Below are 14,951 nucleotides of genomic sequence, written 5' to 3' on the forward strand. Positions count from 1 at the left end.
AGCCCAACAGAGCCCATTACCCAGGGACTTTATTCTTCCGCAAGCTACTTTTGTTCGTCTGACCTCTGAGAGCTAATATGTACTTTCGACACTTTTTTTTTTTTTTTAATGGACCATGAAATACCCGTGGGAGGGCTCCCGTTTCTAAGGCTTTGCATCGCTTTTTGTTTGTTTGTTTGTTTTTCTGTTGTTTTGTTTTTTCCCCTTCCCCGCGCCTCCCTGCGCGCGCCGTTTCCTTGGCAGCCGGGATTGTTTTGGGCGGAACCACCGGCGCGGCGCTGCGGAGGGGGGAGCGGGGCCAAGGAAGAGCCCACTGGCGGAGGGAAGGGGGGGAGGCGGGGCGGCCGCAGCAGCCGCCGGGCCACGTCGCGGCCGCCGCGGGAGCGGACGGGGCCGGGTGAGTGATGTCCTCGGCGGGGAGCGGGGCCGCGCCCCGGGCCGGGCCCCTCCGGCCGTACTTCGCCGCTCGTCGCAGCGCACGGCGCCGGGGGCGGGTAGGGCTGGGTAACGCCTCCCCGCCGCTGTTCCCTCCCCCGGCTCCCCTTCCCGCCCCGGGGCGGGGGGCTCAGCCCGGGGCTGGGCACGGCTGCAGCCGCTCGGGGACCGCGGCAGTTGGCGCGCGCGGGCGGGGAGCGGGATCGGGATCGGGGCTGGGGAGCGGGAGCAGGGGCGGGAGCGTGGTCGGGCCGGGCGGCGGCCAGCGCGGGCCGGGGCGCGCGGGCGGGCTCGGCGCGCTCCGGGAGGGAGCGGGAGCGGCCGGCGCACCTGGCGAGCGTGCCCGGAGTGGCCCCGCAGTGACTCTGCCGGGCAGGCGGCACCGGCGGCCTAGGGCGACCTGCGCGCTGTGGCTGTCTGCTCCCGGCGCGGCCGTACGGGGCAGTGCCGCGGGAAGCCCTAATCCCCAGATGGGTGTTGTTTCGCTCCCCCGGCACCCCACCCCCGCTTTTCACGAACTTCATAGGTCACTGGGGTGACATGCGTGGGCAGTTGCAGTGAACATGCAGTGCTTCTCCATGCCTGACACCTTGGGCTCCAAAGCGGGGATGCCTCCCCCGCATGCGGAACGCGCATCTGGATGCGCATCACATCCTCGTTGAATAATTCCGTCGGTTAGTCCAGTTGTGTGGGGTCGGAATGTCCCTTTATATCTTTTAAATCTCACACTACTCTTTCAGGCAAAGCAGAATGCCACATTGAAAATTAAAATAGTTAGGGTGGTCTCTTGCTGAGAACACTTTTTCATAATTAGCATTCTAAGATAAAGCAGAAACTTAAAGCCTAAAAAACAATAAAAGTTGTCTAGATTTCCTTACATAGAACTGAAGTCAGTAATTTTGCCATCAGAGTCTGTTTGCAACTTTCTCTGCACTGAAGGTGCCAAATTTCTGGGGTGAAACCCACAACCTAACAGTTCCTATGAAGCAAAAACTTTCTGATATGTTACTACTAGAAAACTGAGGGTAGCACCAGCTTTTGAAAACATCTTTTCTTATTAGTATGAGTGTAAGGTTTTTACAGGCACATCTAAACTGGTAGAAAACTACTGCACTTTTACTAGGTTTTACATAGGTGTTTATTTTGTCTGTCAGGACTTAAATACTGAATTTTCGTTAATAAAACTAGATTGCTTTTTGATGTCAGATTTTTCAATAGTGAAGAGGAACAGATTCATCTCAGTGTAATTTTGCTGTATGATTCTGAGCTGAAGCTCTTTCATGTCTCAGAGTAATGATCCCTACGTGTAGCTTAATTAGGTGCCTACTAGTAAAACCCAGGATTTCCCTCTATGATCTAAAAGATGAGAAATAAAGAAGGCCTGATGTTCTACTTGTTTTCAGACACTGAAGTTTATGCTCACTTATTGCGACGAAAGAAAAACAAGGAATTTTGTTCAGGAAAATCCTAAGTGTGCAATTATATTTTGTCAGCTCAGTTTACTAAACGGTTATAATTGGGTAGGAAATTTTTCACTTCCCATTGCGTAGTGCAAATTCTGTATGTCCTGCTCATTGTAGTATGAGTTTGATTTATGTATTTTATTAGTGGTCAATAAAAGCGGGTTTTGTGTATGGAGACCCTCGTGGCATGTTTAGCATGGAATCCCTGTATTACAGATGTAGAATATAGCAACTCAATGATCATTGTGAAATACTGTGAAAAGAGCAAGAGGTTAATGTAGAATCACTTTATAAATAGAAATAGAATGTTGGAGAAGAGCTAACTAGGTTATTTTCAGGAAAGTATAGTAATTGTAAGTTTAGGCTTTATGAATTTGTTTTGCTGTTTTTTCCTGCTGGCTGGAATGTCACTTTCCAGGTATGTGTTTTTGTCGGTCTTGGATTGTCTTATATTTACTAACATGGAAGAGCTCCAGTCTGATCAGGCAAAAATGCATTTTACAAAATTAATGATAGCTGAGCTTACTCAGACTGAGGCACGGTGGTTGCTGAACTTTGATGTACAATTAAATCTCTCCTATTCTAAGGTGAGATTACTCTAAGTAAACAGCCTTGTTCTTATCCTTGTTGATTAATGATCTATATTTACACAAGCCTGATAGTTGCTTTAATGCAGCATGTCAAAGACCACAAAGCTCTAAATTGGAAATTACTATTAAACAATACTGCTGTCATTAGAGAACTTTATCTCTGAGTTTTATTGCCACAACAGGGTAGACACTGAATAAATAAACAGTGATGCACTCATTGGTGAATTTTGCTGATTCTTCATTTTACAGAGCCTGCTTGTAGACATGAGGCGACCCTAGCCTTTGGTAAGATGTTTGTTCCATTAGAATCAAAAAAATATCTGTAAGACTAGTATTTTAACCAACCTATAGGTTGCTTGGGTTTTTTGGTGGACTGATTTATTTAACCTTTGACCAGAAACTTATTTCTGTACTTAGAATACGTATGCACTTACTTCATTTTGCTTTTGTGTACTATATTGTCTCTCATATTTTTTGCTTTAATTTTAAGAGCCCTTCAGTATTTCATTTCGTGTTTCTAATTTGTTTTAGAGGGCTTGTTGAAATTATTCAGCTAATTATAAGAGACTTTTTCCATGTTTCTGTGGTCCTCAGTCAGTGATTAAAGTGATAGAATCTGCTGTATTTTTTGAATTAATTTAGTTTTCTGCTCTTCTAAATTATGTACTTTCTAGCCAATTGTGAATTGACTACTTGGAAAGCAGCACTTAGTAACTGTAGTACTTTTAAAATGCCCATTAGATTTAACCAAGTATAAATTGCAAAATCAGTTTTATCTTTCAATGGTGTTTTCTCTTTTAATTTATTGTAAGAAGTGTTATTTTTAAGAGTTGCTGGTTTAGTTGAGACAGTAAAGCTTTGCTGTCAGGAGTCAGAACATGTTTCAGATAGTGAAAATATTGCAACCTCATCAGTGTCAATTTCAGGCATAGTTTGGGTGAATGTTAGGTGGCTTGGACCAAAATGGTGTGAGAATAGTGCAACCACACATCCTGGCAGTGTTTAATGCTATGTGTAATTTGTTGGGATCGGTGCAGTCTGGCTGTGCAGTGAATGTGAGTTACTGGTGTCTAACAGGGGCTGTACCTAGGGAGAACTTGGAGCTGTTACCTGGTGGGCTGTGGGGGACATAGGTACCAGAGTTCCCTGCGCGGAAGGCTAAGGGGAACATCACACCTTCATAGGAACCTACACTTCATTAGTTCTGCTGTTTACAAAACAGCTCTTTGTATTAAAGTTTTTTGTAGAACAGTCTGAATTTTCTTGATGAAAAGATAAACCTGTGTGATATTTTTATTTGCCTTCAAGCTTAGTTTGGATTGCATTTGCAGGCTTTTTTCCACAACTAGGAGGGCCTAAATTTTTTTTTCTTTAGAGAAATGAGTTTCATGTAGTTGCTTGTCTGGTTTATAAAAATACAAATCCTTTATATAAACATAAATATTTAGGGATTTGTAATAAAGTTAGATATGCTGGCAGATACTAACCTTTCTATTGAAAACTCTCAGCCTGCTTCCTCAATGATGCTGTCGGGAGAGGAATCTGATTAGAATGGCTTCAACATAAATGGTTTCATGGGTCATTATTATTTAAATAAACTGTTGGATTTTTTAGAAGGCTGGAGGACTAAAGTCCTGAAAAAATTTGGCTACCACCCAGAAATAGCCAAATAGGTAATTAAATTAATGTTGTTTTTTATTTACCCTCAAGTAATAAGTATCAGAGCTGGGATTTGATAGCAGAAAATTTCTAATAATTTAGGCAAATAGGGAAATACTTTTTTCTAAATAAAATGTAATCCCTAATACTAATTAGCACAGATTTAATTATTAATTTGAAGTCTATGGACCACTTATGTTAATGACAGTTGTTAAATACTTTAAATAGAATGGTGAATTCTGAGGAAGAAGCAGCTGTTGAGTTGAGCCACTTCTAACTGAGGACTGAAAATGCGAGCAGGTAAGGATACGTTGTGTTTGATTTCCTGTACATATTTTATAATTAGAACTAGGTGCAAATGAGAGAAATTATTTCTGTCCTATATAAATCCCTAATGTTCCATTGTCACCTTTTTGAGTTCATGATTATGGCTAATTTTCGAAGTGGTGTTATTTTTTAATTTTAAATTCAGGGACTTTTACAAAAAGTTGTAATGACAGTGGTAAATATGCTGTAGCTGAAGATTCAACAGCCTTTTTCAGTGGTGTTCCAGGTGCATTTTGAATTCTTGGTTACAAATTAAGCATTACCTAAGGGGAACTAGAACACCTACTGCTTCAAGGGTTGAAGTGCTGCTGATGGCAGTATCATGATTCACAGAAAAGCAAGAGTGCCAGCTCCTAGCTCTTACAGGTCTGTCTAAGGGTGGTGCTGCTCTGGTTTCCAGGCCCAATAAGAACCCAGAGCTGCTACTTCTCCTGGAAGACAGCGTGTCACCTCTGCTCATAAACAGGGAGGGCAGTAATCTGTCCTCTGCTTTGGCTAGCCCAAGTTTTGTGCTGATCCTGGTGCATGTGCTCTTCAAAATGTGTTTTCTTCAGGAGACAGGTTAGATGGTGCTGACTTCAGCAACAAGTGAAAGACTTGTGTGTGTCTGTGCAAAGCTGCTGAGTTATCCTTGTATGGGTTATGTTGCCAGTGGAAATTCTTAACTGAATACAAAGTGAATTTTTTGGTAAAATTTCCCCGATAAATAATTCTCATCCTTTGCAATTTTAGAGCATGATTATTCACTTTTTTTAGCAATGGTGATTAATGAGATGGCAAATCATACTCTCGATTTCTTTTTGCAGTTGAAAGTGAGGCGAAGGCAAAAACCAAAGTCCGCTTTGAGGAAATCTTCAGACACCATGCTAGCCTAGCAGACACAAAGAAATCAAAGAAAAAGAAGTTTGACTCTCAAGAGAGTATTGTGGTGAGTTACAACACATGCGGGCTTTGTTTGATTGCCTTCCTTAACAGAAAAAAAGATCAGGAAAATATATTGCAGAAAGGAGATGTAAGCATTAAAAAAAATGGAAGTGTAAAGTATGTTTCTGTGTGTCCCCCTTGGTTTTGGTGTGGCTTTTATTTTCTTCTTTGTGTACCAGCAAAGTATCCTTGTAACTTGGAGGTATGCCAAAATGATGTAGACTATAATGGTGGTGAAAAGAAAGTGTCACATGCAGGCATGCACTTGTTTAATGTCCACCAGTACTTGTTTTTCCATACCCCATTTTCATAAAATTTTTCAAATTCAGTACTGACTTTACTGGGAGTTAATGAAATGTTTGAGGGCTAGTAGAATTACATCTGTGAAAGTATTTAATTTTGAGAGGACTACATCTGTGTAATACAGGTGTATCTGTCTAATACAGCTGTGAATTGAAAAGTGATGAGAAAATATAGTAATATTAAGAGATAATAATTAATGATTCCATTTTCTACTTTTTTTAATCTCAGTAATCAGTGAATTTCTGCATGTGCTGAGCTTTATGTCTTGAGTGGTTCCTTGTTCACATGTCAACTTTTTTTTTAAAGATTTTGACCTTTGCTTGCGACTTGCAGATTAGGAAGGATTCTATCACCCTTTTATAGTTAGATGACATTTTTGTTTGTGGCATATCTGTCTCTAAAGGAGCCTCAGAAATCCCTCTGAGTTATGGTTTATATTGTAGTCTTTTTCCTGAAGAGGAGAATAAAAGTTCAATATGAACTTGTTCTAATATACCTGATTATTGACTTAGAAAATTTGTTATTTGGAAAGAAAGTAAATAGGTTAGAAGACAAATGTTCTGGTTTTTTATTTTCCTCCTGATAGGTTTTATATTTTTAGTCATTTTTCTTACAATTGTGTCCATATCAGATTCTGGAAATGAATGTTCCTTCATTAATACTCATTTAAGACAAATGGGTGGTATTTCATGTAATATCATAAATGTTACGTGTAGTTATATATATTAAGTATATTCAGAATAGATACATCAAACTTAGTATTACTAAATCTTTGGTCTTAGGTTGACAGTTTGAAGTTGGATTTTGTATGGGCTTTTAAAAAATTTATATTCCTTGATGTATATGCTATTTAGTCAATAGTCTATACAAAGAATCAACTTGATGTCTAAAAATAGGACAGAGAGTTAGAAGGTGGGTTTTTTTCCCCTTATTTACTGGTATGTATGTAAATAAAAGGCTAAGTTCTTCCTCAGTTAAGTTTACTATTTTATGAAATGTGAATTTTTAATTCTGTAATATGTAAGTATTTTTGAACACGTAATTGTATGTTCATATACAACTACATATTACTCAAAAATATTTTAAACTTGCTTTGGTTTTAGAATTGGTTTCCATTCCAGAAGTCTCTGATATGAAACACTAGTGTTTTGGAGTTATGTAGAAACACTTAAAGTCACCGGGACCAGAATCAAAACTCAGTGGTATGCAAGCAAATTAAGAAGCATTTTTAGGATCAGTGTGGAAATTCAAATTTCTGGCTTTGTTGAAGCTATAAATGTTACAAATGAAATCACTTAAAAATTAAGGACTTGAGGAGAGCTTGTATTGAAACCTATTACTGACCATTTGGAGTATTTCGTTAAAGCGTGACAAAGTTGCAGGAGCTCAGGCTGGTATTTTCCGTGCTGGTTGTGTTCAAGTAGAAATTTCTGTAAAAGCTTCAGCAAATAAACAGTCATTTCTCTGTGAAAAATAAATGTGTGTGGGAGTGGAAGAGTAGGTAGATGGACAAGGTTGGCTGGTTTTGTTCCCATTTTCTTCAGTTCATGTGATTTAACTGTACAGAGTTTCACATATCTTGAAATAATGTGAAATTTGTCAGTGATGGTTGCCTTCATGTCATGCACTTGCCATAAATGGTCTCCCAGCTTTGATCAAAAACAGGTCATGGTTCAGAGCCTATTTCCACTTGAAATGTTCCAGTCTGTTTCCTTCCTTTGTCTTTGCTCTAGCCTCTCTTAGAGATTAATAAGACTTTTCCCCTTATCGTCCACTGTTTCTTTGAAACCTGAGTTCTGGAGATGCAGGGCCTTGCTCTGGTTTTAAATTACAGAAGTGAGGATAAGGAGAGTGCCTGCCTACTTGCCTGCTCTGCTTTGTGTGCCCGTTGCCTGGAGAGCCTGCCTGGACAACAGGGAAGCAGTCTGCTTGGAAGAGGAAAGATTGATGTCTGTAGGGCAGGATGAGTTTGAAGCCACAACTGATAGGAATGAAGAGCTTGTAATGGAGATGGAAATACGCATCAGCTGTGGCCAGTGAAAGTTCTGCTTTGCTGTTCAGTAAATAGCTGCTAGAACAGTGGCTGTGAAGTCTGAAGGCACTGTGGAAAAAACAAGCAATTGAGACAGAGTCAGAAAGTGAATTTGCTAATAACCCTTCTAGGACAGCCTCCATATTTATTTTTTACCATTTGTGCCTCCTATTACAGGCACAAATCATTCATTGTTTGAATGAGGCAAGCCACAGATCAGACAAAGTCCAGGTACATTAATCTGTCTAAAGTCAGCATGAAAATGAATGAATTTATTTTGTTCAATCTAAATTCTGTGGTTGAAAAGAGGATGTTTAAAAACATTCTACCAGATGAAAAGGTTAGAACACTGTATGGAGGCAAAAATTTCTTTCTTAGACTGTAATCTGATCAGATTACAATATTGGGATGGACTGGCATTGGTAACTTGGGTTTTGTGTTCAAGGCAGGGCTGCAGCAGATTTATCTGGCTAGTAGGCTGAAAGGCACTGAATAATTCTTGAGATTTCCACTGGATTTTACACCTTTGTTTCTTGTGCATAAAATAGGAGAACTGATAATAGTTGACTATATAATTGATCCATACATTCTCTCAATGTTTTCTGTTGCAATTTGGTGGGAAAATTCCAAGCCCATCATCTTATCTGTAAATTAAAGTTCTTCTAGCTTTGAGTGTCTATATTTTATAGCCTTACACAAGCAATGGCAGTAAAATTGGTTTCCTAGTACATTAAGGTTTTTTTAAACATCCCACCCAACAAGCCATCATCACAAGTACATTCAGTAACAATTCAACTGTAGGTTAATGGTCTTGTACAACCAGTACATATCAGCGCTTCAGTGGGCTGGCAGTGTCCATCCCCAGTTTTTCAAGGTGTGCCGGTGTTTTTATGGGCGGAAATTCAGGTACCTCTGTAAATCAGGTTACACAAGTTTCCAAACACCCATGACAAACTCACTCTATATGATGCCAGTTTCCACTCGTGCATGTTTGAGAAGTCCTTGTGAAAAGGTGTAAGTCCTTTGAAAAGTCATTGTCCCTGCTAACACCTCTGGGGCACAAATGGCAGTGATGTGACCTGTGATTGACTAATTGTGGTGTGAGCCTTGAGTGTCAGCCCATGTGTGTGCACCTTGGCTGTCATCCATCCCCTGCTCCTCTCAAGCCAGTAGTGCAAGCAAGGCTGTTTCCAGGGGGGAGTGCTTCCTCTGCCCTGGTGTAATGTGGCCACAGAGCTGCTGTGAAAAAAAAGCCTTATTTGTTCCATATTTTAAGCTGAGAAAGCCAGGTTCAGGTGAGCAGCCCTCTGGAGTTACTCCAGAGAGAGGCCTGTCTTACTGAGCTGCTTTTCCAACCTAACTCCTTTCTCTAATTCAGTTCAGCGTTTATGTATTGATGATTGCTCTTAGTTGATGTCTCTTAGTCCTGTGTTTCAGAGAATCTATACCAGTATTCCCACTTCTGCCAGAATCCTAATCTGAAGGTTTTTATGAACCTCTTGGCTTTTACTTCTTTGTTTTGTAACTTCTTTGCATCTTTCCTCGCTGTTTAATTATGTCATGTAATTGCAGCATGTGGGAGAGGTGGCCTGAATTGAGGTCATACAGGCTATTTATCAGAGGAATTTACGTTTGAACTGTTGGAGCAGCTTTGTGCCTGCAGTATCCGTTAATGTTCCTGAAATTTGCTGTAGTTCGAGATTGCGGTTTGTTTTCATTATGGGGAAATGGCCTCAAGTTGTACCAGAGGAGGTTTAGATATTAGGAAAAACTTTTCCATTGAAAGGATAGTCAGACATTGACTGCCCAAGGAAATGATGGAGGTACCATCCCTAGAGCTGTTCAAAAGGCATGTGGATGTGGCACTTGGGGATATGGTGTAGTGGTGCTGGATTAATGGTTGGGCTTCATGATTTTAGAAGTCTTTTCCAACCTAAGTGGTTCTATGAATCTATGATTTTTTGTTTGTAGGCAATAATAAATAACAAGTTCTAGTAAGTATTTCAAGCCAGTTTTTGCATCAGGTAGATTCCTTTAAGGAGATTATTCTTGAGTATCAGAGTTATTTTATAAACTCTTGACCAGGTCATAGATGAGGGCTTTTTGTTTAGGATTTCTCAAATAATTCTACTTCTTGAACTTAGTGGATTGATGTTTTATCAAAGACAAAAATCAGCAAGACCTTAGTTACTGGCCACTGTTGGGTTTTAATTGTCAGTGTATTTTAATCTTCATTTCTCCTACTTTACAGTTGAAGTTATTCACAGAAATAAAGGTAAGGAAGTGAACAATCTATTAGGAACATTATTCTGTTTTGGGGGTTTTTCTTAGTTTATACAAAGCTTGCTCTTTAATACTTTTATTTTCCTTACTCTGTTCTGTATTTCAAGTTATTTCTATTAAATTTTCCACATCCTCTTGAATCATTGACTTAGAAATAAATATGATGTTAGTAGTTTCTTTGAGCATGTATAAGATGAAAATGAAAGGTCAGTTTTTTCATACTTATTACACATATTGTCCCTGTTTATAAATGTTTGAGACAAACATGATTCTATGACTGGGAGTTGTATCCTGACAAGAAGGGAATAATGTCTTTGTTTATTGAGGAAGAAGGTCTTAGCAAATAAAACTTTGTAGGTAGATATGTATATTTTCTCCAAACTTTTAAATTTGCTTTTGTTGTGTTTTAAAGCCCTTTCTAGACCTCAGTTACTTGCTGTATTCTTTGACATTATCATAGAATCATAGTTTGGATTGAAAGGAACTTTAAAGGTGATCTAACCCAAGTGCCTTGCCATGATCAGGTACATTTTGAACTAGATCAAGATGCTCAGAGCTCCTTCCAACCTGAACTTGAACATATCCAAGGAGGCAGGGAAGTGGCATTATAACGTTTTGTAACCAGAAATAGAAACTTGAAGGAGAGAGGAAAGTTTAAAGTGAGTTTTCTATAAAACCATCAAGAAGTGCTTAAACAAATGGACTAGCTGAAATTTAGTTCTGACAAGCAGCTTTCAGTGGAAGACACTGCAAACAACCAAGCCTGAAATCTGTCTCTAACTTGGATTTTCAGTGGATGAAAGTATTTGTTTTTGTGGTGCATGTAGTCTTCTCATCCTCCACAGTGTAAAACACTGGCATCTGTTTATGGAGTAGACTTGTTGGTTTTCTTTTTTAACTGGATATGTGTAAAAGTCATGTGAAAACATACTGTAACATTGAGGATGAGGTGCCTGAATACCAAATTTATTTTTTTTTTTCAGTGTGAATTTTCTGTTGACTTCCAATCTGTTGCTTGTCAAATTGAAACAACAAAATAACTAGATCTTTGATTTAATTTTACTTTGAGTAATGTTGCTGAAGGAATAACATGAAGTGCGGTGTTTATCCTTGGAACATGATTTTTAGTACAAATGTTTTATGTTCTTTTCATTTATAGCTTGATACCTTTAGAAATAATATTGATCTATCTAAGGAAAGTGTGAATGATGAAGCAATTATAAACAACACCTATAATCCTGAAGAAGAGAGCCCAAGATTTACAAAAAATAAATTGAGAGAGAAAGCGTCAATTGCAAAGAAAATAAACAATGATGTTGTTAGTGGAGAAGAGAACAAGCAGCCAAAGTTGAACAGGAAGAAAAAGAAATCACTCTTACAAGAACGATTTAATGAGGAGGAAGATTTATATGAAGCTAAATTGGGGAGTTTTGAAGAAAAGACTAATGATTTTCCAAAGAAGAAAACAAAAAGTAAATCACAAACAGATGTACCTGATCAAGAAGGTGATAGTAAGATCAAAAATTTCTTGACTGAAGTGAGAAATGTAACTGAATTAGAAGAGGAAGAACAGCTTATTCAAGCCTATCAGCTGCATGTGGCTGAGGAAGAGGCAAATGCAATTAAAACGAAAATGAGAAAGAAACTTAAAGAACAGATGTCTGAATCTACCTCCACTGTTCAAAGGCATGAAGTTGCATTGAATAATGAAGTGGGCAAAAAGAAGAAAAAGAAGAAAGAGCAAGCAATTTTAACTGAAGCTGAAACAAGGTAACGTGGCAAACCCTACATGGTGTGTCTGTGAATCTTACACAAAATGTTTCATTTTAAGATAGGCAGCAGCTTTCTGATAAATTGTTCATATTTTCTAAGTGATTAACTGGATGATTCTGTTACGGAGAAGCAGTACTAAATCTTTTCTCAAAAGGCTGTCACGATTAATATTTAGCTCATGGATTCTTTTCAACTTTTTAAAAAATATTCTTCATTGCTATTTGATATTTGTATACTGTGGAATTCACTCTTAACTAAATTAAGATTGTTTTGGGCATGATTTTTTTTTTAGTGATAAGTGATGCCCCTGATCCAGCAAAAAAGTATTTGTTTACCTCTTCACATAAATGGTTCTGCAGTTCTCTGGTAATTAGGGGAAAAGGAAGAGGGGAGAGCACTGAAAAAGGCAAGACACTAATGGGGCTGGGGGCTGTTATGTTTTCAAGATACACAGATGATGAGTTGGAGAATTTCAAGCGGATTAATAATGGCAATGAGTAATTGTATCAGTATATGCAGTGGACTACAGTTGCTTACAGTGATCTATTACCTTGCAGTGCAATGTCCCTTTCTGAGCTGCAGCATCATCATCCAGAAGCAGGTGGCAATGAAAGTCAGTCACCTCAAAGACTATTTACATCAGAAGGACAGAAACTGGAGGCAAGCATGGAAAAGCAGAAGCCTAAAGCCAAGAAGGTTAAGAAGAAAAGCAGAAAAGGTCTGCCAACAAAACGTTATAATACTGTACTACTTAGCTGCACATTTTTTTGTGCTGCTACAGAAATACTTGTCCATAGTAGTAGCACAGAAGTGATTGAGCTGTTTGAGTTACTTATATTTGTTACTCAGTTGTACCTCTGTTCTTCCAATTCTGAAGCTCATTTGTGAGTGTTTATTTGATAAATCAATCTAAAATCTTGAAAATTCATTTACTATAAGTAGTTTTGAGTTGAGACGGAAATTAGTATGTTCCACTAGTGACAGTTTGTTTACTTTGCTCCATTTTCTAGAAGAAACCACGGATGTTGCTGCAGAAAATGATGAGGAAATGAAGAATTCAGAAATTTTAACTCAGTCTAAATTTGGTTTTGGCGATGATCTTGTTTTGGGAGTTTATATCCATCGATCGGATCAACTTAAAATTGATCACTTGGTATCTCATCCTGTGGTCAAAATCCATATTGTTGATCAGAGAAGTGGCTTATATGTGAAGAAGGATTATAGGTGACGTTTAGTAAACTGTTTCTATTATCACTGATTACAATTAATAGGTATAGTCTTCCCTACAAAATTAAATATGAAAATGAAAACAAGGGGGTATTTTAAGCTTGGGTAGTTGTTCATCAGTTTCTGCATCTATGATATGTGTATATATGCATACCATAAATGAGGGTGATATTTTTTTTTTTCCTTTTGGCACTTCTAAATGCTCTGCACTGCTGTATTGCTTTTGAGACTCCCCAGGGCAGTGGTCACAACATGAAGCCTGACAGAGTTCAAGAAGCGTTTGGACAATGCTCTCAGGCACATGGTGTGACTCTTGGGGATGGTGCTGTGCAGGGTGAGGAGTTGGACTTGATGATCCTTGTGGATCCCTTCCAACTCAGCATATTCTGTGAATCTGTGATATTTCCAACATAGTCCATTCTGTATTCTTCCCAGAGGCAAAATTTCTTAAGTGTCAAAAATATGTAAAAGCCAAGAACATGCAATCAAAATTCTTGTAGTATAAATAGTATCTGCCGTTTATATTAAGAACTTTAAAAATCCTTAAATCAAGTCTAGTTCTTTATATTTTTAATTACTTCAGTTGCTTGTCTCCATTGTCATTATCCATAATTTTCCTGAAACCAGGTTTTTCTGGGGCTTAAACAGTAGACTCCACCGTGATCATCATGCATTAATTTGCTAACAGTAACTTAATTGTTAGGATTTTCAACTTCAGCCTGTAGTTTTTCTATATACATTGCAAATTGTCTTAAATTTTTGGTGGGTTTAGAAAATTTTTTCTAGAATCAGACAAACAGTATCTTACATGTTTCTTAGCTTTCAGTAATTGAAAATACTGTTTTGTTCAAGGTTGTTTTTTAAATGCTCTAACAATTGTAATTCTTTGGAAATCTTCTAACAGCATGAAGGAAGATTCTTCTTATGAACAAGGAGAAATAGAGCACATTCTTCCTATAATGACACAACCATGTGATTTTAGAAAGTCTAAATCAACAATTCCAGAGTGGGAAGAGCAAGTAATATTTAATGAACGTTTTACTTACTTTATTCAAAACACTGAGGAAAACCCTCAGGTTATCTTGTTTTTTGAGGTAAGATGAAATATTTTGCATCCAATTTATTCACATTCTGCTTTTTTGTTTGTTTTTTCATCAGTATCTATTTGACTGAATTGGGTGTTTTATTTCAGTTAAATTGGGTTAGTACCATAGCTTTAAGGTACAAAGTCAAGTGGAGATACCAAAAGTGGGATTTTTTTATAGGAAAGGATCCTGTTTTAATAGTAACAAGGAGCAAAAAGCTTTCTTAGAAAATCAGCTCTCAAACTTCTGGGGAAGGCTGGTAAGATACGGTGGATATCACTATTTTCAATTTCTTGAAATTTGAAAAGAGGTTTAAGTACAAGAAACTCAAAGGTAGAATTTGTCTGCATGTAGCAGCACCTCATTTTACCAATGAGCAAACCGTTGCATTATTTCCATTAACATTTTACACATCCACCTCTCCTGTCCTAGTTTGCATAAAGTAATTATTAATTTGTCCTCCAATACAATTATGTTTAAAGGAAAAAATTTAGGTTATGTATTCAACATAATTTTTAGCTTAGGCATTTCAATATTTGTACAGAGAGATCCTGTACAATTGGAAACTTAATACAATAAATATTTTTTGTTCCTTGTTTTTTTTTCCTCTTTCAAATAGGTTTGACTATAATTTATTGCCATATTGAATTATAATTAATTGAATATAATTTATTGCCATATGTTTCTTAAGGTTTTGTGATGCTTGTAAATGAACATGTTTATAGAATTAAGAATACTTAATTGCTTACCACAAAACTAATTACGTTTGTATGTGAAGATTCTTCATGGAAATAATGTTGGAACCAAAAGTATGATTCCACTAAAAAAAGGCTGTTTAACTTCAGTGTGG

The 14,951-nt window shown here is 38.0% G+C and overlaps 1 protein-coding gene across 3 annotated transcripts in view; it reads left to right on the forward strand.

Annotated features, from left to right (window-relative positions):
* Positions 1-1,093: 1,093 nt before the first annotated feature.
* Positions 1,094-14,951, forward strand: part of AHI1 (Abelson helper integration site 1) — an 84,331-nt gene continuing 70,473 nt past the window's right edge. The window contains exons 1-7 of one of the 3 annotated variants that reach the window (XM_053974257.1): positions 1,094-1,109; positions 4,376-4,447; positions 5,281-5,402; positions 11,176-11,786; positions 12,347-12,507; positions 12,800-13,013; positions 13,921-14,110. In XM_053974257.1, the coding sequence (XP_053830232.1) occupies positions 4,438-4,447; positions 5,281-5,402; positions 11,176-11,786; positions 12,347-12,507; positions 12,800-13,013; positions 13,921-14,110 (1,308 nt within the window). In that variant the 5' untranslated portion in view covers positions 1,094-1,109; positions 4,376-4,437. Of the gene's footprint in view, positions 1,110-2,736; positions 2,774-4,375; positions 4,448-5,280; positions 5,403-11,175; positions 11,787-12,346; positions 12,508-12,799; positions 13,014-13,920; positions 14,111-14,951 lie in introns of those variants that run through there. The other 2 variants (XM_053974256.1, XM_053974258.1) reach the window with 2 other exon arrangements.

The sequence above is a fragment of the Vidua macroura genome, chromosome 3 (assembly GCF_024509145.1).
Source record: "Vidua macroura isolate BioBank_ID:100142 chromosome 3, ASM2450914v1, whole genome shotgun sequence".
In the NCBI taxonomy this organism is placed as follows: domain Eukaryota; kingdom Metazoa; phylum Chordata; class Aves; order Passeriformes; family Viduidae; genus Vidua; species Vidua macroura.